The sequence below is a fragment of the Oryx dammah genome, unplaced genomic scaffold, assembly GCF_014754425.2.
Source record: "Oryx dammah isolate SB20612 unplaced genomic scaffold, SCBI_Odam_1.1 HiC_scaffold_5, whole genome shotgun sequence".
Taxonomy (NCBI): domain Eukaryota; kingdom Metazoa; phylum Chordata; class Mammalia; order Artiodactyla; family Bovidae; genus Oryx; species Oryx dammah.
Window position 1 is genome coordinate 78,395,645 of NW_024070189.1, and position 26,302 is coordinate 78,421,946.

General features: G+C 42.8%; 1 protein-coding gene across 2 annotated transcripts in view; it reads left to right on the forward strand.

Annotated features, from left to right (window-relative positions):
- The window catches only part of LOC120864684 (synuclein alpha interacting protein), a 164,133-nt gene that overhangs the window by 132,961 nt on the left and 4,870 nt on the right, over window positions 1-26,302 (forward strand). The window contains exons 7-11 of one of the 2 annotated variants that reach the window (XM_040241708.1): window positions 1,701-1,826; window positions 10,214-10,383; window positions 16,067-16,159; window positions 16,741-17,809; window positions 19,046-19,116. In XM_040241708.1, coding sequence (XP_040097642.1) covers window positions 1,701-1,826; window positions 10,214-10,383; window positions 16,067-16,159; window positions 16,741-17,809; window positions 19,046-19,116 — 1,529 coding nt within the window. The remainder of the gene's footprint in view (window positions 1-1,700; window positions 1,827-10,213; window positions 10,384-16,066; window positions 16,160-16,740; window positions 17,810-19,045; window positions 19,117-26,302) is intronic. The other variant, XM_040241709.1, reaches the window with a different exon arrangement.

Below are 26,302 nucleotides of genomic sequence, written 5' to 3' on the forward strand. Positions count from 1 at the left end.
TAAAGTAGGAAAAGTAACAGAAGTTGTTCTACCTTATACATTTGAAACATCACTTGCTCTGGTATCAGTTTCAACTTCCTTTCTTTTCTTTGCCTCTGAAGAAGAGAGCACATAGGCCTCTTTTTTATCCACCTCCAGCCACCCAGCCCTGGCCTCGGGGCTCTGCCCCACCTCATTCTCTCTGGACATGGAGGGTTTCCCTTCCGACAAGGTCTGTGTTTTTGCAGCTCACCCTGCTTTGCCAGGGTACATTCTTGGTTGGTTGCAGGGTATTGACTACATTTTCTCTTCTTTTTCTTTAGAGGACTTACTTTTCTGCTTGCTCCTGTGAAAAAAAAGTGTGGTGCAAATATTCGGTCTCTCCCTGCTATCACAGTTGCTTTCGTAAACAGTGCCCCGTTCCCCACATGAGGGGAGAAACATGAAAGGAGTTGGCTGTTTTGATCCAACATTCCTTTAGCAGATTCGTTGGCATGTTCAGAAGGTGCAGGCAAATTTAATCCAGAAAAGTATAAAAGTTCATGACCAGTCCGAGCAAATAACTGGGAAAAAATCCTTTAAAAGGCTAAGGAGAGGTTCAGGCCTCTTTGAAAGGCATGATCATCTTTTTAAATGTCAAATTCCACCCACTAAATTTCATGCTGTTGTTTTTACCACTCTCGTATTTTTTTAGCATTATATTTAATTATTCTATTTTAAAACCCTGAAATCCCATCCCCCTGCTTTCTCCTGAGACTAAACATAACATGAAAATACCAAAAAAGACTGAGTGGGTAAAATGCAAACAGGTTATGACAACACACACTGACTGTTCTGTCTTTGCTTTGGAAAGGTTGTGTTCAGAGGTTTGGTGCTCTTTAACATAGAAGAGAAACCTTTACCTTTCAAATACCACCACCAATTGATCAGAAAAATCAAGAGGGTCCCAGTTTTATTTCAGTGTGGTTATCTTATGCTTAACAACTTTATATGTTTCCCCTTTTTGGAAGCCTGTTGATTGAAAGGTGTGAGATTACGAAGTCATAGTTGAAGTGTGATAAAGTAGAAACTAGTTATCTCAATAGTTCAAGGTTTTATAATATTCTTAAAGCTACCAGATAATTTAACAGAGTAGCAGAAATATTGCCTTGAAATCAAAAGACTTGGATTCTGGTTCCAGCATTGACTCCGTCTCACTGTGTAACTTTGAGGAGATGCTCAAACTTTCTCTGAATCAGTTTTTCCACCTGAAGAATATAGAAGCAAAACAAGAGCATTTCTGAGATAACTTTCTGCTCTTTGAATTCTCAGCACAATTTTCTTTCATTGACTTTAGTCAGAGATTCATGAATTTTCAGTTCATACAGAGTGGAAATGTTGTCTTCATAGGGTAACCTTGGCTCTTAACTAAGCCTCAAAGACACATGTTGGAGTTTTATTTTCCTGTCTTTTTATAAGGCTTTTCTACCTGTTCAGCTGCTCAGTCATGTCTGACTCTTTGCAGCCCCATGGACTGCAGCACACCAGGCTTCCCTGTCCTTCACCATCTCCTGGAGTTTCCTCAAACCATGTCCATTGAATTGGTGAAGCCATCCAACCATCGCATCCTCTGTCACCCGCTTCTCTTCCTACTTTCAATCTTTCCCAGCATCAGGGTCTTTTCCAATCATTTGGCTCTACATGACAGCCTAATTAATTCAAACTTGTCCTTGTGTTTATAGGAGAAGATTCTGCTGTGGCTTCTTCAGTTCATGCAAGAGCAGGGCATCTCGCTGGATGAAGTGGACCAAGATGGCAACAGTGCTGTTCATGTGGCCTCACAGCATGGCTACCTCGGGTGCATACAGGTACACAGGCCCTGCTTCTCTGGAGAAATGAGTGCAACAAGTAGTAAAACAGAAAATGGGAATTTAAATGTCTAGATTAAATCAACTTTGTCTCTTTAGTGGATAATAAAAGAATCAAATTGATATATTTGTATTTCCAGAAATGCACACAGTTCAGTCAGTTCAGTTCAGTTGCTCAGTCATGTCCAACTCTTTGCGACCTCATGAATTGCAGCACACCAGGCCTCCCTGTCCATCACCAACTCCCGGAGTTCACTCAGACTCACGTCCATCGAGTCGGTGATTCCATCCAGCCATCTCATCCTGTCGTCTCCTTCTCCTCCTGTCCCCAATCCCTCCCAGCATCAAAGTCTTTTCCAGTGGGTCAACTCTTCACATGAGGTGGCCAAAGTACTGGAGTTTCAGCTTTAGCATCATTGCTTCCAAAGAACACCCAGGGCTGATCTCCTTCAGAATGGACTGGTTGGATCTCCTTGCAGTCCAAGGGACTCTCAAGAGTCTTCTCCAACACCACAGTTCAAAAGCATCAATTCTTTGGTACTCAGCTTTCTTCACAGTCCAACTCTCACATCCATACATGACCACTGGAAAAACCATAGCCTTGACTAAACGGAGCTTAGTTGGCAAAGTAATGTCTCTGCTTTTTAATATGCTATCTAGGTTGCTCATAACTTTTCTTCCAAGGAGTAAGCGCCTTTTAATTTCATGGCTTCAGTCACCATCTGCAGTGATTTTGGAGCCCAAAGAAATAAAGTCTGACACTGTTTCCACTGTTTCCCTATCTATTTGCCATGAAGTGATGGGACCAGATGCCATGATCTTCGTTTTCTGAATGTTGAGCTTTAAGCCAACTTTTTCACTCTCCACTTTCACTTTCATCAAGAGGCTTTTTAGTTCCTCTTCACTTTCTGCCATGAGGGTGGTGTCATCTGCATATCTGAGGTTATTGAGATTGCGCCCAGCAATCTTGATTCCAGCTTGTGCTTCTTCCAGCCCAGCATTTCTCATGATGTACTCTGCATATAAGTCAAATAAGCAGGGTGACAATATACAGCCTTGATGTACTCCTTTTCCTATTTGGAACCAGACTGTTGTTCCATGTTGAGTTCAAACTGTTGCTTCCTGACCTGCATATAGGTTTCTCAAGAGACAGGTCAGGAGGTCTGGTATTCCCATCTCTTTCAGAATTATCCACAGTTTATTGTGATCTACACAGTCAAAGGCTTTGGCATAGATGTTTTTTAAATAGATGTTTTAAATAGATGTTTTTCTGGAACTCTCTTGCTTTTTCCATGATCCAGCGGACGTTGGCAATTTGATCTCTGGTTCCTCTGCCTTTTCTAAAACCAGCTTGAACATCAGGAAGTTCACGGTTCACGTATTGCTGAAGCCTGGCTTAGAGAATTTTGAGCATTACTTTACCAGCATGTGAGATGAGTGCAATTGTGTGGTAGTTTGAGCATTCTTTGGCATTGCCTTTCTTTGGGATTGGAATGAAAACTGACCTTTTCCAGTCCTGTGGCCACTGCTGAGTTTTCCAAATTTGCTGGCATATTGAGTGCAGCACTTTCACAGCATCATCTTTCAGGATTTGAAATAGCTCAAGTGGAATTCCATCACCTCCACTAGCTTTGTTCGTAGTGATGCTTTCTAAGGCCCAGGATGTCTGGGCCTTAGAAAAGCATCCAGGATGTTTCATTCCAGGATGTCTAGCTCTAGGTGAGCGATCAAACCATCGTGATTATCTGGGTCATGAAGATCTTTTTTGTACAGTTCTTCCGTGTATTCTTGCCACCTCTTCTTAATATCTTCTGCTTCTGTTAGGTCCAGACCATTTCTGTCCTTTATCGAGCCCATCTTTGCATGAAATGTTCCCTTGGTGTCTCTAATTTAGATCTCTAGTGTTTCCCATTCTGTTGTTTTCCTCTATTTCTTTGCATTGATTGCTGAGGAATGCTTTCTTATCTCTTCTTGCTAGTCTTTGGAACTCTGCATTCAGATGCTTGTATCTTTCCTTTTCTCCTTTGCTTTTTACCTCTCTTCTTTTCACAGCTATTTGTAAGGCCTCCCCAGTCAGCATTTTGCTTTTTTGCATTTCTTTTCCATGGGGATGGTCTTGATCCCTGTCTCCTGTACAGTGTCACGAATCTCATTCCATAGTTCATCAGGCACTCTATCTATCAGACCTAGTCCCTTAAATCTACTTCTTGTTAGGTAAAAGACAACCAGGTACACCAAAAAATGTCTAACGGGCTTTAATGGCGAAGCGCTCCCGGGTGGGGTTCCCGGACTGGGCGGGGTTCCCGGACCGGGCGGGGCAGGTCGAGGGAATCCGCGCGGAACCGCGTTGGGAGTTTGTTTATATATGCAGGTTGCGAGGGATGGCTGGGCTAGCAGATGGGAGTTTAGATAGGCTGCTGGTTTGCGGCGTCGTGAGCTGATAGGTTTCTCTATGCAGCTGGGGCAGGGCGGCTTTAGCTGGCGGAGTGTGCTGTCCTTGGTCCCTGGCATCTGCGAGGCTCCCTCCGTTAGGGACTTCCCCCGCCGGCGGGGGAGAGAAGGGGGGGCCCATCATGGCAACCGGGGTCCGACCGTACACTTCTCACTTACACTGTATAATCATAAGGGATTTTATTTAGGTCATACCTGAATGGTCTAGTGGTTTTCCCTAGTTTCTTCAATTTAAGTCTGAATTTGGCAATAAGGAGTTCATGATCTGAGCCACAGTCAGCTCCCAGTCTTGTTTTTGTTGACTGTATAGAGCTTCTCCATCTTTGGCTGCAAAGAATATAATCAATCTGATTTCAGTGTTGACCATCTGGTGATGTCCATGTGTAGAGTCTTCTCTTGTGTTGTTGGAAGAGGGTGTTTGCTATGACCAGTGCATCATCTTGGCAAAACTCTATTAGTCTTTGCCATGCTTCATTCCGCATTCCAAGGCCAAATTTGCCTGTTACTCCAGGTGTTTCTTGACTTCCTACTTTTGCATTCCAGTCCCCTATAATGAAAAGGCATCTTTTTGGGGTATTAGTTCTAACACAAGCATTGGCATAAATAGCTGTCTGGGTCTCTCCTTGAGTGTCACAGGACGTTGACAGGGTCTCTTGCCCTTTCAGCATTGCTTGATAACTCCAGTGCTGAGGACAGTAGATGTTAAGTACCCCATGTTCTCAAGATAGCAGAAAACCCCTGTCAGACGGATATCGCTCAGACTGTCACATGGCAGGTGGCCATGCCTGCTGTCTTTAGCACACTTTGCTTTCCCAAGTGTCTGAAAAACAGGACTGAATTTTCAGGAAATAATTAGAAAAATTCCTTAGAGTATCAAGTAATATGACACAGTGGAGACACAAGAGATGCAAGTTGTGTCCCTCAATGGGGAAAATCCCCTGGAGGAGAGCATGACAACCCACTCCAGTGTTCTTGCCGGGGTAACCCCATAGATAAGGGAATCACAAAGAGTGTGGCTATAGTCCATGGGGTTGCAAAGAATCAGACACGACTGAGCGACTAAACACACGCACAGCAGCTAGTAGGCTGGGGAGACAGGGTTCTGTGGTTTTCTCCCCTTCTTTGTAGTAGGACTGAGCTTCTTGAATACGTTCAAAAAGCCCAGAACTGATTCTAGGAAGCCCTTGATACAGACCCCCTCAGCCTGTGGGCAGGCTTGGCTAGGGCCCTGATTGGCTAGCCAGTCTACCCAACAGCCTCAGGTGGCCTCACCCTTTTAGCCAAACATACCTGGAGAATTTTACTGTGTCTTAGGTGTGTAGTTATGGAAAGAGGTTGGGGAGTAGAGCCACAGGAAGTGGCATCCCCTGCCCCAGCCACCTGAGGGGACCTCCAAGAGGGCTGCTTAGAGAGTACAGGCTTCCTACGAGAAGAGGGGTCAGCGTCCCGTCCCGCAGCTGAATGCAGAGCTGCCCGGAGCTGAGCCACACCAGGGCTGCCGCCCTCACAGCGCATGGCGGGGGGCCCTGAGAGGAGCACGTGAATGTGAAAACTGGGCAGGCCTCCTATATGTAATAGTTTAACATCTGTTATTCCCAAACTCCCAGGCCTTCCCTCTCCCACCTGCCTGTACAGCATGGGGAACTATTTTTAGGATCTTGTGATTAAACCATAATGGAAAAGAATATATAAAAAAGAATACCTACATGTGTATAACTGAGTCACTTTGCTATATAGCAAAAACCGACACAACATTGTAAATCAACTATACTTCAACTTAAAAATTTTTTTAAAATAACTAGATAGGCCTTTTCAGCTAGAAGGTATAAGGCTCTGACTGACAAAACAATGAGAGAGGAGGGCTGAAGGGGAGGAGGGACAGTGATGGTGTAAGGAAAGGGAAAGCTTTGAATTGAAACAAAGTTTAGAACTGGCCTGGAATTTACTTTAGGAACATAAATCATCATTACCAGAGTCTGACCAGTCACACCATTCTTATCATCGAAAATGACCCAACATCCATGGATTTGTTCCCACATCTGCCTGAAATGTAGGAGAAGAGCAGCTGACAATGTATGGGTGAAGGCTACAATTAAAGAAAATACTTTTACCTCACCAGATTCATACAGTTCAAAATATCTTATGTGTACTTGAGAACTCTAGGAAAACAGTGCTCTTTTTCACCATATTTGGTAATATTTCTTTTATTCCAAACTTAACAGGCACTTACCAAGGTTTTCCCATGTACTGGTAGACTGTATCTGAAAGAGAAAACTGGGCAGTGAGAACCAGTTGCTCAGAAAAGTAGAGAGGATTAGGAAATGACAGGAGAAGATATGCGAAAGCTGTAAATATGAGACAAGAGCTGAATAAAACCAGAATGCAGAGGCAATAGCAAAAAGATCTCTACAGGGTCTCCTCACAAACAGCAAATATTCCAAGTGTCTGAGAAGTTTTCCCACTATTGCTGGCAAAGCATGCATCTTCTAATTTGAGACACCCAGTTGTGAAAGGAGTGATGAGAAATCAAAGTGTATAGAAAAGAGAGAAATTTAAATTACTACCAGGGTCTGCAAAAAGATGAAAGGAGTAGCATTGCTTTTTGTGGAGGAAAAATAATTGAATGAAGACTGAAAACTTCATTTTTCCATTTAACAAAACACTATCATATTTAATAGTCTCAAAGTAAAAAAGAGTAAACTTTTATCAGCTAATAAATGACTGCAAGCCAAAGAAAACCGGCTGATATCACTAATTCTGTTTGAGATTTCAATTTTTTTTTTTTAATACGTGAGGAGAGGCAGTCTGTCCTTTCAGCGTGTTCATCTCCACTTAACACAAATGATATTTTTGGCACTAGGCACCATGGATGTGGAAACTTGGATACTCTTGGAAGTAAGTCTCTCCACTGGGTGTGAGAAAAAGTAGGTACAAAGAGATTGGAAGTGGAAAAGGGAGTGAGCAAGTGTTGCTATGATGGAGAGAAACACTGGAGAGAAAACTGCAGAGGCCAGAGCCAGGGGGAGCGCTAACAGTGTGCGTTTACGCTGGGTCTCTGGGAGCCCAGTGTGGGGTGGGGATACTCTGTGAGCTGAGTGGCAGTGACTGTAGGGCACAGTGACTTTTCAGGGCGAGTAATCCTAAACTGAGTGGAAAATGAAGCTCCTTAGTGACCTCTGAGTCTGAGTAGTCTAGGAATTTTAAAGTAACAATTATTTCTTGTGGAGAAAACATTATCTATTACTAAAATAAATCCGGAGGTCTACAAACTCATCTTGATAGTGTCAAAAAAATATATCAGACTATAACAGTTGATTAATATTGATGTGACAGCTTTTTGTGGAGTCTGTTGTTACCACAGCATAAAAACTAAAGTTTTGATTTTTAAAAATTAACGATGGCAGGGAATTCTCTGGTATAATGGTGGTTAGAACTCTGTGCTTTCATTGCTGAGGGCACAGGTTCAATCCCTGGTCAGGGATCTAAGATCACACAAGCCAAAGTACAGTAAAAGGAAAATAATTAACAATCTCAACCATGTTCTTTCGAATCTTTCTCCCCTATAGTAATGATACCTTGACAAGATTCCTTAACTTTTTGCCTTTATTTGACTGTTAACATACACTTCAAACCAATTGAAAAATCTCAGTCTTATTTCTAATTCAAAGTATTCTCCTCCCCAGCCCAGATCAGCTCAGGGTAGAAGGAATGAGGTTGAGATAGAAGCTTGACTGGCTTGTTTCACACCACCTTAGCTCCTATTCACCGCTCTCTCCTGGGCTCCACTGTTGAGGACAAATAGAGAGTGTGGAGAGAGAAAGTCAGCTGTCTCTTTGGTTAACTGGCAGGGGTCATGGCATCTCCCTGAAAGTTGTCTTGCTTCTTTAGCTCACTAAGGTTGCCACTGATGTCCTCGGGAGCAGCCTTCAGGGGCTGTGTCTCTGGTGGATGTGGTGGGTGGGGTCTTTGGAGGGTCCTTTAGAGCCTCCCCACAGCTACCTGACAGGGAGATGCGGCCCCGACCTCGCACTCTCCTCCCCATACAAGCCTCTCCACGGTGTTGCTTCCCACTGCCTCCTGCTGCTAAAGAACCTTCTCCATTTTCATCAGGTGATAATAAGCTCACAGCATGCTCCCTTCTACAACATCTGCTCAATCTATGGGGACACATGCTCACCAGGGCACGTGGTGAGAATACGAGCCCCTGCCATGACAATTCTCCCCTGTTCTTTTTATCTCTGATTGGGTAGGTTCCATACCAGATCAAGTGGCTGCCCAAAAAAGAACAGGTAAAAAAAAGTTCCTTTTTCTTACGGGCATCCCTAAATTCATAAGCCCACCCATTGAAAGGGACAGAGCCTCTCACTGCAGACACTGCCCTGCTCATCTCATGAAGGAAAGGACTCCTAAGGACAACGCATCCTCCTCTCCTTCCCAGTGTCCTTCTGAGGCTGGGTGGGGTTGATAGTAGGAAGGTTGGTCAGTTGCGTTGTCGTAGGTTCTGAAGGGAGGCATCTGATACTGACTGCTAAAATCTCACTAGAAGTCCTCTTCATATGTAAGGCTCCTTGCCCCAACCCTGTCCTGCTGTGGACTCTGGTGACTGGTTTTGGAACAACAGAAGTTCCATTCAACCTTCTGTTACAGTCATTAAAAAGTAATGTTTATGGACACACCTAAGGAATATCATACTAAGTCAGTCAGAGAAAAGCAATTATATGATATCAGTTATATGTGGAATCTAAAAAATAATACAGATTATTCTGTATACAGAACAGAAACAGACTCACAAACATAAGAAACAAATTTATGGTTACCAAAGGGAAGAAGGAGGTGGGGGAGGGATACATTTGGGAGTATGAAAGTAATAAATGCTAACTACTGTACATAAAATAGATAAGCAAAAAGAGTTCACTGTGTAGCATGGGGAACTATATTCTATATTCAATATCTTGTAACAACCCATAATGGAAAGCAATCTGGAAAAAAGAAATACATATATATATATATATAACTGAATCATTTTGCTGCATGCCTGAAACTAACAAAACTGTAAATCAACTATACTTCAAAAATCTTTTTAAAAATGATGTTTAGTATACTGTATTGGTGTTTTTCTTTCTGGCTTACTTCACTCTGTATAATCAGCTCTAGCTTCATTCATCTCATTAGAACTGATTCAAATGTATTCTTTTTAATGGCTGAGTAATACTCCATTGGGTATATGTACCACAGCTTTCTTATCCATTCATCTGCTGATGGACATCTAGGTTGTTTCCATGTCCTGGCTATTATAAACAGTGCTGCAATGAACATTGGGGTACATGTGTCTCTTTCAATTCTGGTTTCCTTGGTGTGTATGCCCAGCAGTGGGATTGCTGGGTCATATGGCAGTTCTATTTGAAATTTTTTAAGGAATCTCCACACTGTTTTCCATAGTGGCTGTACTAGTTTGCATTCCCACCAACAGTGAAAGAGGGTTCCCTTTTCTTCACATCCTCTCCTACTGATATATATATACGGAATTTAGAAAGAGGGTAATGATGACCCTTTATGCAAGACAGCAAAAGAGACACAAATGTATAGAATGGACTTTTGGACTCTGAGGGAGAGGGAGAGGGTGGGATGATTTGGGAGAATGGCTTTGAAACATGTATACTATCATGTAAGAAACGAAGTGCCAGTCTATGTTCGATACAGGATACAGGATGCTTGGGGCTGGTGCATGGGGATGATCCAGAGAGATGATATGGGGTGGGAGGTGGGAGGAGGATTCAGGATTGGGAGCTTGTATACACCCGTGGTGGATTCATGTCAATGTATGGCAAAACCAATACAGTATTGTAAAGTAAAATAAAGTAAATATAAAATTTAAAAAAAAAATGATGTTTAGAGGGAAGTCCTGACGGATCACATGTCTCTGCCTTCTCTAACAGACCCTGGTTGAGTACGGAGCAAATGTCACTATGCAGAACCACGCAGGGGAGAAGCCCTCCCAGAGCGCCGAGCGCCACGGACACAGCCTGTGCTCCCGGTACCTGGTGGTGGTGGAGACCTGCATGTCGCTAGCCTCCCAGGTGGTGAAGCTCACCAAGCAGCTGAAGGAGTGAGTGACCTGCTTGTTCCATGAGAACCCGGTCTGGCCGGTCAGCGTCGTGCTTAGGTGTCAGCCGGGTCCTCAGAAGGCTCCCTTGTGCAGGTGGTACTGGGAATGCCAAGTGTCCTCCTCATCATGTTTCCTTCCCTCGTTCCAAGCCCTCACAGCTGGTGTTCATGCTGAAGATGCCATCTCTGTGGAGGGAAAATGATATTTAAGCAAAAAAAGAATGCAGAGCAAGCTTCCTCAGCAGGAAACTTAAGCCACAGTGGACTAGGGGAGAGAGCCTCTCTCTGTCTTCACATCTCAGGGCCCCAGATGACGTAGCGGGTGCAGAAAGCACATGTGGGCATCATTCCAAACTTCTGTCCTTAATAGTTCAACAAATTATAAAGAGCATGAGAGAGAAAGTTTCAAGATGAGCCAGTTTCTCAGTTTTCTCAAAAAAGAAAAATATATATTTGGGAAAGTACAGGTACCCTGGTAACCATTGCTGCAAATTTATTGTAAAAATTAAGCAGACAATTCACAAATCCTCAGAATGAAAAATCCTCAGAATGTGAACTCAGCATGACGTTTCTTAAAACACTCTTTGTCTAGTTAAGCCCAGCTCTTTTTTTGATGAAATAATGAAGCTGGTACACATTACATAACTAGATGTCAGGGAAGCATGGCTGGGAAGTTGCCATGATGTGCTTGAAAAAAGGAGGGCCCAAGGCGAGGCCATCTGGGGGGCTGTTAAGCAGGTTGAAGGACTAAGAGCTGAGGCCCCTCTAAGGGGACAGAGGTCAGCCCTTGGAGAACACATTGGCCAAATGACCGTTGCCATACTGGTAAGGGAATCATCGAAAATCAAGAATAGCACTCAAAGTAATGGTAACAGATTAGGAGGATAGACCTTAAAAATTAAGCTTTAGGGGAGAAAAGTGAAGTTTTACTTTAAAATTATAAAAAATATTTTTTTCTTCTTTCCTTGTGAAAAAAGATCTGTAGTTGGTGGGAGGCCTTAATTGGTTAGAAGTTAATTCATGCAACAGTGACAAGTCCTTAGATCCTCTGGCTCCTCGTTAAACTTGGGAAACATTTCTGTCTCTGCTTCTGCTCTTGTGCCTTAGAGGTTAAGAGTTTCTGCACTCCTCCACCCTTCCCCTGTCAGTACCTAGAATACTGTCTGTAATGAGTTTAGGCTTTCTAGAAAAAAATTTAAACTCAAAAATTAGAGGGGTTCCTTTCTCTCCGACAATCCTCTGCCCAGTTACACAAGACTCCCCTGGGGCAGGTGAGCTAAGCAAGCTTTGAAGGTCTGGATGTAACTGAAGGGGAAATGCACACAAATTCCTAATTCCCTTCAGGAAGTTATATTGTCAAGGCAAACATACTTGTACACATGTCTTTATGTACATGTGTAGGTATTTCTGAAAAGAAGTTCCTAGAAAAGGAATTACCAGGGCAAAGGTGCATACATGTGGATTTTTGTTGTTCAGCCACTAAGTCACATCTGACTCTGTGACCCCACGGACTGCAGCACACCAAGCGTCTCTGTCTCCTCGCTGTCTCCCAGAGTTTGCCCGAGTTCATGTGTGTAGAATCGGTGATGCTATCCAACCATCTCATCCTCTGCCATCCTTTTCTTCTTTGCCTTCAGTCTTTCCCAGCATCAGGGTCTTTTCCAGTGAGTCAGCTCTTCCTATCAGGTGGCCAAAATACTGGAGCTTCAGCTTCAGCATCCATCAGGTCTTCCAATGAGTATTCAGGGTTGATTTCCATTAGGATTGACTGGTTTGATCTCCTTGCTGTCATGATACTTGTAGATAGATGCTGCCTAATATCCTTCCAGAAATGGTGTACCAGTGGATACTCCCCCCAGTAGTGTATGGACTTATCCGTCGAGGATAACTTTAAAATAGTCCAATGGAATGTTTTTTTCTAAAGGTTTGTACTCAGAGAAAAGACTGAAAAACCTTTCCCTCAATCTTTCAGCACAGAGTTGGAGAGGCTTTCCTGAGCTGCAGTAGTTGCTTTATTGGTAGAACTCCTCAAGGTCAGAGTCTTGGCTGCTCTCCCTGCTGATGATCCTGGGATAAAACTCACATGTATGCTAATAGACAGCAGTTATTCCACTGTCTCCAACCTGAAGGCTGTAGACAGTTGTAGTCAAGCCAAATGAGAATATGAAATAAGAGAGGCTATGCTGGAGACCCTAGTTTTGTACTTACTGTGTGTCTCAGTGAGAATGGCAAAACTAGAACAGAAATTCACTTACTCTATTTAGTCCACTGTACCCTTCAGACTCTAGGGCACCAACAACATCAAGAGGTGTACAAGGAAGGATGGAAAACACGAGTTTTTCAGTCCAAAATTGTGAGTGGGAGACGGTCTTGAGCGCCTTTTCCTCCTAGAATATTTTTACCAGCCCTTCATCAACCTAGCTGTTATTTAGAAATGGTATCCTTCAGCTCCCTTAGACATCCTGACCTATAAGTGCAGGTGTCAATGGGTTGAATTGTGACCTCATAAAATGATGTGTTGGAGTCCTAATCCCTAGGACTTTGGAATGTGAGCTTATTTGGAGATGGGTCTTTACAAAAGTAATCAAGTGAAAATTAAGTCATAGGATTGGGCCCAATCCAAGATGATTGGTGTCCTTGCAAAAGGGGAAAATCTGGACACAGAGACAGACACACACAGGGAGAAGATAATGTGCACAGGAAGGCAAAGGTCAGGGTGATTCATTCAGAAGTCAGAGAATGCCAAAGATTGCTAGTGAACCACCAAACACTAGGAGAGAGGCAGAGGGCCAATTCTCCCTCACAGCCCTCCAAGGAACCAACCTTGTCAACACCTTGGTTACAGACTGCTAGCCTCCAGAACTATGAGAAAATAAACTTCTGTTGTTTAAGGAAGGCAACTTGTGGTGCTTTGCTAGAGCAGCCTAGCAGACATACTGGACAAATGCTCACATATTTTCACATATTCATATTTCACATGCTCATATATTATAATTAAAGTTGATTAGTCCTTTCTGAGGGCTTTTTTAGAATCTAGATAATAGAGTCCTTTTTTTCTCCATCCATACCTGGGATTCCTGTCATCAGTCAGCCTAATTGCTTCCAAATAGTTTTCTTGACTGTGTCATAATTCACATTGACACCTAAAAACCCTTTAAAAGGAGACTGTAATCTTACTTCATCTATTTTAATCCCTCACCTAATGTTTTTCTAAAATACTTGACAGGCAGTACCAAATTTCAAAGTAAGAAAAGTAGAAATCTCCTGTGTATTTTTTGTTTTTTTGTTTATTCTTTAGATTAGGGTCAGCAAACTATAGACTATATATACACTGAGGCCCAATTCACCCTACCACCTGTTGCTTTTTTTCCACCACCTGTTTTTGTAAAGTTTTATTGAAACAGAGCTGTACACATTCTCTTACATATTACTGAGTGTTGATTTCACAACTACATAAGCTGAGTTGAGTAATTATGACACAGAATTTGTGGTGTGCAAGCCTAAAATATTTAATATTTGGCCCTTTAGGGAAAAGTTTGCTGGCTTCTGCTTTATTTCAGTGTGAGTCACAGAATGAGTGAGATAAAGTAAGATCACAGACTTCTTAAGTCTTGGGGATGGAATGTTAGTACTAAGACTGACCACTTCTGAGAAAAGGAGAATCTCTGGGGCTGGTGGAAGAGTATTATGCAAATCCGATCTCTCAGAATTACATTTAGGTAGCCGACAGCTGTTGAGGATATGCAGCGCCATTTGGCAAGGAGAAGATTGAACTTCCTCAAGCCAGCATCGAAGATTCAGCAGCTCTCTGAAGGACACTTATAACTCATGGGTTTAGTTCTTCCTTCCGACTCGTGGGAGCTGCTGCCAGTTTTGATGCTTAGTTTTCGACTCCTGTATCAAATTACCACATACTCAGTGGTTTAAAACAATGGACATTTATCTTACGGTTCTGTAGGTCAGGATACCAGAATGAATTTCTCTAGGTTAAAATCAGGGCATTCACAGTCTGCTTTCCTTTCTGGAGACTCTCAGATGAAAGTCTGTTTCCTGCTCATTCAGGTCATGTAGCAGAATCAGTTTCTTGCTGAAGTCTCTGTTTTCTTGCTGTCAGCTGAGAGTCATTGCCAGCTCCTCGAGGCTACTGCATTGCTTGGCTCACAGCCGCTTCCTTCATCATCAAAGTCCCCAACTGCAGGTAGAGTCCTTACCACACTTTAAGTCCCTCTGATCTCCTTTTCTGCCTTCTCTTCACTGTTACTCATGTGGTGAGATTGGACCCACCCCACAGTCCAGCCTTAATTCCCTTTTTATCACATAAGGTAACATAATCACATCTTCCAGGGATTAGGATGTGATATTCATCTTTGGGGGCCAGTGGGGAGTACCACAGGAATACTACAGAGATCAGTAAATACTGCTTACTTCTCTAAAATCAGAATCAGTTTAATTTACTTTTTCAAGTTCTATAATAATATGTGTTTTCTAAACAGATTTTATCTTCTTTAACCTATAGCTTTTAACCCATTTTCTTAACTTTAAAGCACGTTCTGAGGCATATGCTTCTATGTCCAGAGTAAATCAGCTGTTGCCATACAGTTTTCTCTTTATACAAAAAATACCAAGTTATTTATCTGGTAGTTCAACGGCTTCCCTGGTAGCTCAGCTGGTAAAGAATCTGCCTGCAATATTGGAAACCTTGGTTCGATTCCTGGGTCAGGAAGTTCCCCTGGAGAAGGGAAAGGCTATGCATTCCAATATTCTGGGGCTTCCCTGCTGGCTTAGACAGTAAAGAATTCGCCTGCAGTTCGGGTGACCTGAGTTCAGTTCCTGGTTGGGACGATCCCCTGGAGGACGGCATGGCACCCACTCAAGTGTTTTTACCTGGAGAATCCCCCCTGGACAGAGGAAACTGGAGGACTACAGTCCGTGGGGTTACAAAGAGTTGGACACAACTGAGTGACTAAGCACAGCACAGCATATCCAACATGGAAGCAGTTTGCTTGCTTTGGTTTATTTAGCTTTTTTCTGATGGCTAAATTAACTCAATTACTTTATAAATTCAGACAAGTTAGGGAGAGTGAGTAACATTTTGGAGTATATCCTTCTCGCTTGGGGTATGGCTTGGGTTTGGGGAGAAAGAGAGAGATTTCTTAAAAATGAGATAATGAGATTATATTACACCCAGCATTTTGTAACTTTTTTTTTAACTTAAGGAAAGTAAATTATACTCTGTGTGTGTGTATCTGTGTCTGTTTATATAAATATACTTCATACTGTATACTTTATATATACACATATATATTAGGGAAGCTGTTTCTGTGTCACAAATATTCAGATATATTATCATTCTTAATAGCTACCTTCCTAGAAATAATTATAAATTGATTTACTCAGTCTTAGTGATGAGCATTTATGTTACAGCTTTCTTACTAATGGGCTTCCCAGGTGGCGCTAGTGGTAAAGAACCTGCCTGCCATGTGAATAATAAATATCTTGTTGAGTACTTTTGATTGTATCCTTAGGAAAATTTCTGAATTATAAGGGTGAAGATTATGCACATTTGCAAGGCTTTTAGATTTATTGCAACTTATTGCAAATTATCATGAGAAAATGTATATCTATTAATTTATGGTAGTAGCCATGTGTCAGAGAACTTATTTGTTTTGATTTGTTTTTCCCAGACAGACAATGCAACGTGTCACACTACAGAACCAGCTCCAACAACTTCTTGAAGCCCAGAAATCAGAGGGCAAGTCACTCCTTTCTTCACCCAGGTAATACCAGAAGTGGTAGTGGTTAAGATTGTTAAGTATCTTTAATCTCTGAGCCATTTTCTTGGACTTTCTTTTATTATCTTTTTAGAAGATAACAACAGAAGACATTTTATTTTTATAAAGAGGAATAAAAATGAGCTATCATAGGGAAGAAGGCACTGGATCTAGGGTCAGAAGACATGAGTTTATCTCTGGCTCTGCCATTTCTTCTTTCCACGACTATAAACAAGTCACTTACTCTTTTAGAGTCTTTTTTCCTTCATCTATGAAATGGAAATAAGGATATGTAGGCTCATAAGGTTGTTGATGATGGGACTGGGAAAATTTGTGCAAAATTGATGTGTAAAAAAACAAAACAGTAGACACATTTGGCAGTCACAGCATAAGGTATGAAGCATCCCATTCTGGTTATGGTTGCCACCATGGAATGTTTGTAGTCTGTTTGATTGAAACAGACATTATTCTTATTTCAGTCTTAGTGATGTGAAGTTATTCGCAGCAGTAAAGCCACGCAGTGGTTCATGGCTGTGTTATTTTAACCCAATAGGAGACCATCTCATATATCCTCCATCCTCTTTCAGTTTACCATCTTCCCCAGCTTGCAGAAAGTCCCAATGGAAGTCCCCAGACGCAGAGGATGAGTCTGTAGCCAAAAGCAAACCAGGAGTCCAGGAGGGGATTCAGGTTCTTGGAAGCCTGTCAGCATCCAGCCGGGCTAGGGCCAAAGTGAAAGACGAAGATTCTGATAAAATCCTACGTCAGTTATTAGGAAAAGATATTTCAGAGAATGTCTGCACCCAGGAAAAGCTGTCGTTGGAATTCCAGGATGCTCAGACTTCCTCGAGACATTCCAAAAAGATCCCCCTGGAGAAGAGGGAACTGAGGTTGGCACGGCTGAAGCAGCTGATGCAGCGGCCGCTGAGCGAGGCTGACACGGACTCCAACAACTCTGAGGACCCCAAGGGCACCCCTATGAAGAAGGTTGACAGGCCCAGACCGCAGCCCATCGTGGAGAGTGTGGAGGGCATGGACAGCGCAGAGAGCCTACACTTGATGATCAAGAAACACACCTTGGCATCAGGACGCAGGTTTCCTTTCAGTATCAAGGCCTCCAAATCCCTGGAGGGCCACAGCCCATCCCCCACCTCAGAGAGCAGCGAGCCGGACTTGGAATCCCAGTGTCTGGGCTCAGGAAACAACCCCTCGAGCCAACCCTCTGGAGAAGCCCCTCAGCCCAGCCCTGACAGCACAGCCGCCCAGAAAGTGGCCACGAGTCCCAAGAGTGCCCTCAAGTCCCCGTCGTCCAAGCGCCGGACATCTCAGAACTCAAAACTCAGAGTGACCTTTGAGGAGCCGGTGGTGCAGATGGAGCAAACTAGCCTTGAACTAAACGGAGAAAAGGAGCGGGAGAAGGGCAGGACCCTCCAGCGGACGTCTGCTGGCAGCGAGTCAGGGGACCAGCTCAAAAGGCCTTTTGGAACCTTCCGATCCATTATGGAGACACTCAGTGGCAACCAGAACAACAATAATAACTATCAGGCATCCAACCAGCTGAAGACCTCCACCCTCCCCTTAACCTCCCTTGGGAGGAAGGTGACAGACGGTAAGGGAAACACCGGGAGCTCTGCTAGCAAAGGAAAAAATAAGGCGGTGAGTGCTGTTTGGAGAATGTCCCTTTTATTCCTTTAAATTAATTACGTTATTCCTAACACCACAGACTACAGCCCTTGGCCACCTTGAGGGAATCCCCGGAAGAATTCGAAAGGAGGCATGGAAAAATAGACTCAAGGGTTTCTAATGAGATATGTTGTGTTGAGTACCTTTTACTCTTCCTTTGGAAATTGAGAGAGGATGATTAAACAGGTCACAGGAGACTATATCCTGGTCCCTCGATTTCCCCAAGTAGTTTGATCATTGAGAATTAGGAGTTGTAGATGAGGAGGCATTTCTATAGGGTTAGATTACAAAATCAATGTGAAATCAGGCCCTTCTTCATCCCTGATTCTGCCTCAGGAAGAGTTAGTTCTCCTCATGTGACTCGACAGTTTATTCTCGAGCCCAGTTAAACAGCATACGAATAGAAATTCTATTTCTAAAGACTTAACTACTCAGTTTTAGAAAGACCTTTGGAATAAATATGCCACAGGGACCTCCACATTGACATTTTACGACACAAGCCCCTAAGGAAACCCTAGTGGTCTACAGTGCTTGCCAGTGCGCAGGGGATGGCAGAGTGTGTGCCATGAACTACACTGTATAAATCTGGATTTAAATCCTGTGAATAAGAGATACGAACATCTTTTTAAGTAATGTTTCCTGCATGCTTTGTGCCTGTTATGCCCTTAAAAACATGGTATAGCAGCCAAAATGTGAAACCCTCTGTGAAATAGAAGGACCCAGAATATCCTTCACAGTAACTAGAGAGTAACACCTGCATAATTTATTATTTGTTATAAGGCACAACCCCATTCTGGTGAGGTCTAAGAACTTTCTAGATTCTTTTTGCAGTACCAAAATCAAATTTTAGTTAATATCACTCCAATTAACAACACACAAATTTTAATTGCACATTGATTTCCACCGAGTTGTCTTTGTTATAAAAGACTTTAGCTTCAGCTTAGAAAAGTCACACTTGTGCCCCCAAACACCAGGCCCTTTGGATTAAATATGTCCAAACTTCCATTGCTGGAATAAAACTTCTCCAGGTAACTTAATGGGTCCTCTCACTGAGGAGTCAAAGATCTCAGCAGTTCCCCATGCCCCGTAAAGTGTGTCCGAAGCGTCTATCCTTTAACCTGTCTCCTGCATGCCTCCTGTTGATTGAGACTTGTGCATGTGCTGAGCTTGTTGCATGTGTTCAGATGATTTTTAATTGCACCTCTCTAGGAGATGTACGGCAGCTGCATCAATCTTTGCTCTAACACGCTGATTGAAGAGCATCTGCGTAACTATGCACGGTACGTGGTGCTCGGGGTGTCTCTACAGCAGTGCCAGGCCTTTGCTTTAAATTGCATGACCTTTTAAATGGTGGTCCTAGGGCACCTTTTGCAGGCACTGATGCCTAGGAAGTAGAAAATTCCGACTCCTCCCCCAAATAGAAGCTGGCAGATTTGTAACTGGTCCTTAGAAAGGGAGCAGGTACCCACTCTAATGGAGGGGCTTCATTCCAGTAGCAGAAGGCAGAGGAATCTACTCAGATCACAAACACACTGTGCTTCCCAGCTGACCTTGACTTTCAGTCTTCATTTTAATGGTGGCTCCCCCGGTAGCTCAGGTGGTAAAAAACCAGCCTGCCAATGCAGAAGAGCCAGGTTTGATCCCTGGATTGGGAAGATCCCCTGGAGAAGGGAACGGCAACCCACTCCAGTATTCTTGCCTGGAGAATTCCATGGACAGAGGCACCTGGTGGGCTGCAGTCCATCGGGTTGCAAAGAGTCAGACAAGACTGAGCAACTAACATTTTCACTTTCTTTCACATGACTAAGTATAGAAATGACACTTCCTGCCATGGGTGGAGTGAGTCAGCCTCCTATCATAATCAGAACTTTGAAACTGAGCTGAGGTTCTTCATTGCTGGTTATAGACTGAAAGCTCCTTTAGTCAGCAATCTGCTGCCCTCAGGAGAGCTGAGGTCCTGCCATGCTGCAGTTAGTTCAGCGTTCAGAACTGCAGTGCTGGTCTATAAGCCAGGCTGTGAGAACCCACCACCATCAACAACCAAAAAAGGCCTTTCTTTAAGACAGTATTTGTGATTCAAAAGGCATGGACTGTGTATATAGAAGGATTATCTTCAAGGTCCCCAGTGACTCAGGCTGCTCCTTGAGCAAAGTCCTTCTTGGGCATAGCTCTCCTTCATCCCCGGGATACACAACCCCTAACAGAGCAGGAGAGAGGGGAGTGCTTAGAAGAGAGCAGCTGACGGGGAGGTGCTGCAGTTAAGTACCTCTTGACAGGCTTATTCCGGGAGAGATAAACCCCAACCCCCTTTCAAAAGGACTCATCATTTAAATTAAGACTATGGCATGCCTTTTAGCACCCTTCCAGAATCCTCCAAAATGTTTGTGAGGAGATGTGTTTATATGTAATAATTGCAGATACACAAATACAGGCGAATGTGTTGTGGATATAAATGTTAGTTCAGAATCCTAAGGTGTAAGAAATGTCACTCTTTTTCTTTCCCTCTAAATCAAATTTAATCCACTTCATGTCTCCGTTCAGGCTAGAGGAAAAATAAATCTGTCATTTTACAGGGTCTCCCTAGGGATCTCATTAATTCCATACACAAGTTGAAGGAAGCCCCTTGGAGCTCTGGTATTTACGGGTCACCCTCGTTCTGCTCAGGTCAGACTCACATGTTGCCTAAGTCTGGGCTGCTTCCCACCACACTGGGGCAGGGCATCTTGGCCAATGCTAAGACCCCAGTGCCTGGGTTGGGAAGGAAATAGAAAAAAAATACCCATTCCCTTCCCAGATGTTGATATCAGCCCACTTCTGTTTCTCCCAGCCTATCTTGACTGTCCTTGTACCCTTCTGTGTCTGCATCTTAGGTTCTGTCTTCTAGTACCTGGAAAATTCTGACTTTGTCCTTCAGTGGAAATCACCAATAATACTCTAAGGCAAGGAAGCACAAGGCTTGGGGAACTCCTTTGAAGCAGGAGGGAAAATACCTCTCATTTCTTCCAGGCTCCCGCAGCACCTGAAAACAAGATAATTAGTATCACAGTAGATTCTCCTTCTAGATATATTTCATCCTGTCTTCTTATAAGCAGGGAAACAAAGCTAACAATCTACTATAATAGGATTACAGAAATCAGAGCACAAAAGGAGGTTATGAGGCTACTCAGATATCTGACCACTGGGTTAACACTTTCCTTCTCAGTTAAAGGAACAGTCCTTCTGAAGACTCAGTTTTGAACCTATCAGATTCACTGGCTTTATGTATTAAGAGAGTTTTCTTTCAGTAATAAAGAGAAACCCCAAAATTATAATTATAATTCATTGTATTTAGATAAACATCCAGACCCCCTCCCCCTCCCTATCATGTAAAATCAATGTGTATTTTATCATAGTTTTAGTTTGACATGTGTTCCATGAAAAGGGAAAATGCACTAGTTTGTTCATTGTAGAGTGAAAAGTTTTCTCCTATTCACTAACCACACACAGAGGTAGGGAGGACCAGCCCAGTTCTCTCCTTAGATAAAGTAAGGATGACTATATCTAGTTGAAATAAAGATCCCTCAGAGAAACAAGCTAGCATGGGAATGTGAACATGCAAAATACCTATTTATTCTTGTTTTGCCTTTGGGATCCATAGCACAGCATCTCACAGAAAGAGGGGGGAAAAAGGAAAAAGCTCAAATGCCTGTCTATCAGTGATGCCTTCAAATCTTGACCCAAGAATTTTCTTGAAGGCTACACAGTTCCTCTGGGGAGCAGGGATTGCCTGGGATCATGTAACTTTGGAAAGCAGTGACAGCCATTGGGTTGAAGTTGGCTCTCAGCAGTATGCCACTGGTGACCCTATCAGAATGTCCCTGGGAGAAAGAGAGGAGCAGTGGACCGTTCTTCCAGCCCTATCCTTGAATCACGTTTTAGTTCCTAAGATTTTTTTCTCAGTAAAGGAAAAATAGAGAATGAATACAACATTATAATGTCAGCTCTGTGAGGGGGGTTCTCTTTACTACTTATTTTTTCAAATTGGTCACAGTCTGATAGCAAAGAATCTAAATGTCTTTTCAATGCCCTTTAAAATTAGATTCAACTCTGTTACTTGGAATAGTTTTCTCAGTGTGTTTCAGTTACAGAGGATGACTTTGTTTATAACAAGCAGGTTTATCTTTACTTTTTTTTATAAAGGACAAGTTGGTTTTAAATTATTACAACTCCAAGGGAATGTTGGCAGTTACTTATCTTAAAATGCCAATAAGACATTCATTTCCCAGAGTTTAAGTCTATGTGAGATCTGTAACACATAAAGTGAGCATCGATTCCAGTCCCTGATAGGCAGATGGCATTAACCTCTCCCCACCACTGGTCATATCCTCTCTGAGCACAGTGGCACCATGGCCTGAGGGGTTAGCATCAGGAAGCCCCTAATCCTATCACCAGCATGAGAGCAGACTCCTTAAAAAGACATTAAGCAATAAACACCATTAGTGTGGGTTTTACTGCCAAGGAATTAGCCACGCTGGGACTTATACATCCGGAGCCAAGAGCTAGCAGCACATATTTCATATAGATGTCAAGATTGTTCAATAGCCACTTCAGAAAGAGTGGTAAATTTGGACTGAAATGATGTGAAATGATGCAAGGATATGGCAGTGGTCATCTGCTGTGCCCAGTTGGAGGTTAGAGTTCAGGGTACCCCTACTGTGCATGTGCGTACACACGCGCGCGCGCACACACACACACACACACACATCTGTCCTTATTGTCAGGAAAGATTACTAGACAGAAAAGTGAGCCAAAGACAGGGAAGACATTGGGAATGTAGAGGTGAGGCCCTGGCTGAAACCTGTCCCAGGCAGTGCATACCCTCAGCCCCACTGAGCAGCGCTCCAGAATCATGATCGAAGATGCAGGGAGAAAAAGGAATCTCTGATCCTGGTACTAAAGCACTTTTGCCATCATTTCTCTGAGTATAAATGAAATAACCATACCTTAATCTTAAATTTGTGACCTGAAAGTATTTTCAACTTTTAGAGATTCTTGAAGGGACAATTACCTAGTCATAGGAGTGTGACCAAACTAGCTGAGATTATGTTGATTGCATAGTTCTAGACTGAATCCCTGAGAGCAGGCTGAATCTTACCAATTTAACAGTTCAGAAAAGCTTGTCAGAGTGCTAGTACTAAAAGGGGGTTTGGTAACCCTGTAGGCAGAGTTTCTGCCCCCACCCTACAGTTTTATGTTCTGATCTCTGATGTGAAGTATATTTTTCTGTGTTTTTGCATCTGATATACTAGTTCTGGGGTCCAGAGCCAGGAGAAGTTGGTGTACCTGGGGTAACCACCTCTGCCTCAGAAAGCCCTAGAACTCATCTGTCTCCTTTCTCTATAGCCCTCCCCACATTTGCCCAGTTTTCTCCTGCTCAGCTCTTGTCCCACCCACCCCCACCTCTGCCTCCCTAGGACTCACATTCATTTCAGAGAGAAAACCTGTATTTCATATAGGTTCCTGTGATGTGTCCCAATCTGGAACCATTTCTCCAGATTACATCCATTAAGTGACAGCCTCTCCTTTGAAATGTGTCACAGTTTTGCATTGTTCCTAGCTGTTGCCTAGTAGAATCTTGCGTGTGGAGAAAAATGCCCATGTGATGGGGAATTGTTCACATGATCAGCTCTTTCCAGTGTCTGGGCACAGCTTAGCAAACCCTTTACAAAATCTGCCAGGGTTTGCAAGATTCATAAGAGTGTGATTCACACATGGAGTTTTTCTTGATAAGTTCCTTGTACCCTCTGGGGAAAGGAGAAAGCATATTCTATCATAGGAAGACAGTAGAACAAGGTTTAGTATCAAAATGTGATGAGCTGAGATATAGAAGAAGCTATTGCAAAGAAGAACCCATGTTCTATCTCAAAGCACTGCACTTGGAAGGCAAGAAATGAACGTGTGGAACACCTATGGGCTGCAGGTAGGAGGGGACAGAGGGGAGATCTACCTTGGAAACCGAAATCCTCCCATCAGAAATACACCCTTTCAGCATACTCATCTGGTTTAGGTGTACTCCCACCAGTTAGGAAGAAACAGTTCCCGTCTCCCTCCTCCACCTTCCTTTCCTCTTCTTTCCCCTCCCCCAGAGTCCGGTTTGGAATTGTTTAACCTCCAAAGGGGATGAATGTAGAACCAGTATCATTTTTGCACCACATGTCTGCCACTATTACACCGTCTTTGCACATTAAACTGTCTATCAACTCTCCTAAGCCTGGAGTTTTAAAGAAACCATAAATCACTTGAGTTTTTAAAGTATCAGGTAGAGACTTTACCCAAACATCTTCTAGTATCTTCACTGAGAACCCCTGCTCCAACCACAGCCATCCGAGCTATCCCTTCCCACGTGGAGGACAGTGCAGCTGTACGACTCTCCTGGATGTCAGATCCCTGGACTGCCAGTGTCCTTTCTTTCAATACTGTCGTTAGCCAATTTTGCCATGCCAGAGTAAGGCATGTTCCTTCACTTAGCAAGAGAATGATCAAGAGAAAATTGAGAGGATGTAGTTAAAACATGGTCAACTCCATGAAAGGTGTAAGAACTTCCTGGGAGTGGTGACCCCACTAGCACCATCATACCTCAGTCTGTACCCCAGTGTCTAGTTTGGTGCTTGGCACAGGGAAGTGACTTTAGAATATATGAGGGAGAGGAAGCTAGAGAGAGGGAAAGGAGGAAGGAGGAGGAAAGGAAAAGACCAAGCAAGCCTGTCATCCTGAGGAAAGAATGGTATGCTCTGTAGAAGCCTAGGCCTTTTGATTACAAGTCTTCTCCCCTACAGTGAGTTTAATACTGAGTATTTCAAGTATATATTTTTATTCTTTGAGCCAGAATCTCATTTTTTAGAACATGGGCATTTACAGATATGCTCTCAGTGAAGGTCTGAAGGAGATCACAGAAATGGCTAAGTCAGCCTACCTGTTTTGGCCATCAGTAGGAATATGCAGTCCATACTCATCGGCCATTTTAGGCAGATTCTCTAAAATAACTTGCCATCTAGTCACCCTGGGCTGTAGAAATATGGAATCCAGGCACAGATGAGTCAGCAGGTTAGATTACTTGAAAAACTCTTACTTAAATTTAAGCCTTCTTTCCAATTTTGGTCACAGAGAATGTGATTTTATATCCAAAAATGAAATCAGGAGCAGCAAATTATCTGAATAATTCATGCCAGAATTACCCAAACAGTTTTGCTTTTAAAAAAAAAATTTGAATACTAGTTGTTCAGAACTAAGTAATTGATGGGTTCAGGGAGTCTTGAATCATCCTGATATTATTCAGATAAAAGCCTCAAATTAACATTTTACTTGGTTTTGACTCAACTCTAATCATGCTGGGTTTTGTTCTGCACAAAGTGCTTTTAGTGTTTTTAAACACAACACCCCTTATATTAAAGTAGAAATACTCCCTCAATGTCTAAAATATGATGATATCCTTAGGCTTTTTTTTAAGTTTTATTGATTTTTATATCTTTTTGTCCAGGTGCTATAGGTACATGTGATAGTAACGCCTTATAACAAAAACTGGCTCCATGTGTCCAGCCTCCCCTGTTCTCATTCCTGCTGCCCTGAATCAGACATTTGCTTTGCTTTCAGGTGTTTTCTCTAGTATTCTGTATTTCTCAATAACACGCTTATATGGACTTTCAATTTTAGATATTATCTTTGTTGTCTATTGGCATCTTACTATAGAAGATAAAAATGATAGCTGCCGCTTATAAAGCACTTACAATGTACCAAAGAATATTCCAAGTACTTCATGCATATTGACTTTTAATCTTCACAGTGAATGACACAATATGGTAGATATTATTATTTATCTAAATTTTCCAGATTGGAAACCAAGACATAGAGAAATTATATATCTTGACCAAGATTACACAGTACCAGTGGTAATAAATTATGTATCCAGGGTTTCAGCTCAGTTTGGTTCCAAAATCCATGTTCTCAACAATGAGCCAACTTTGTCCAGCTCTATTTGGACAAATTTGGCAACCAGCACTGCCCCCCATTCCAACACACAACACAGGTGTATATACACACCTGCATCCTCTTCCCACCGTCAATATAGTTGTATCACTCTTGGGAGTTAAATCAGTATTTGGTGTTTATTATTGTTCAGTTCAGTTCAGTTGCTCAGTTGTGTCCAACACTTTGCAACCTCATGAATCCCAGCACGCCAGGCCTCCCTGTCCATCACCAACTCCCAGAGTTTACTCAAACTCATGTCCATCGAGTCGGTGATGCCATCCAGCCGTCTCATCCTCTGTCGTCCCCTTCTCCTCCTGCCCCCAATCCCTCCCAGCATCAGAGTCTTTTCCAATGAGTCAACTCTTCACATGAGGTGACCAAAGTATTGGAGTTTCAGCTTTAGCATCAGTCCTTCCAGTGAACACCCAGGACTGATCTCCTTTAGAAAGGACTGGTTGGATC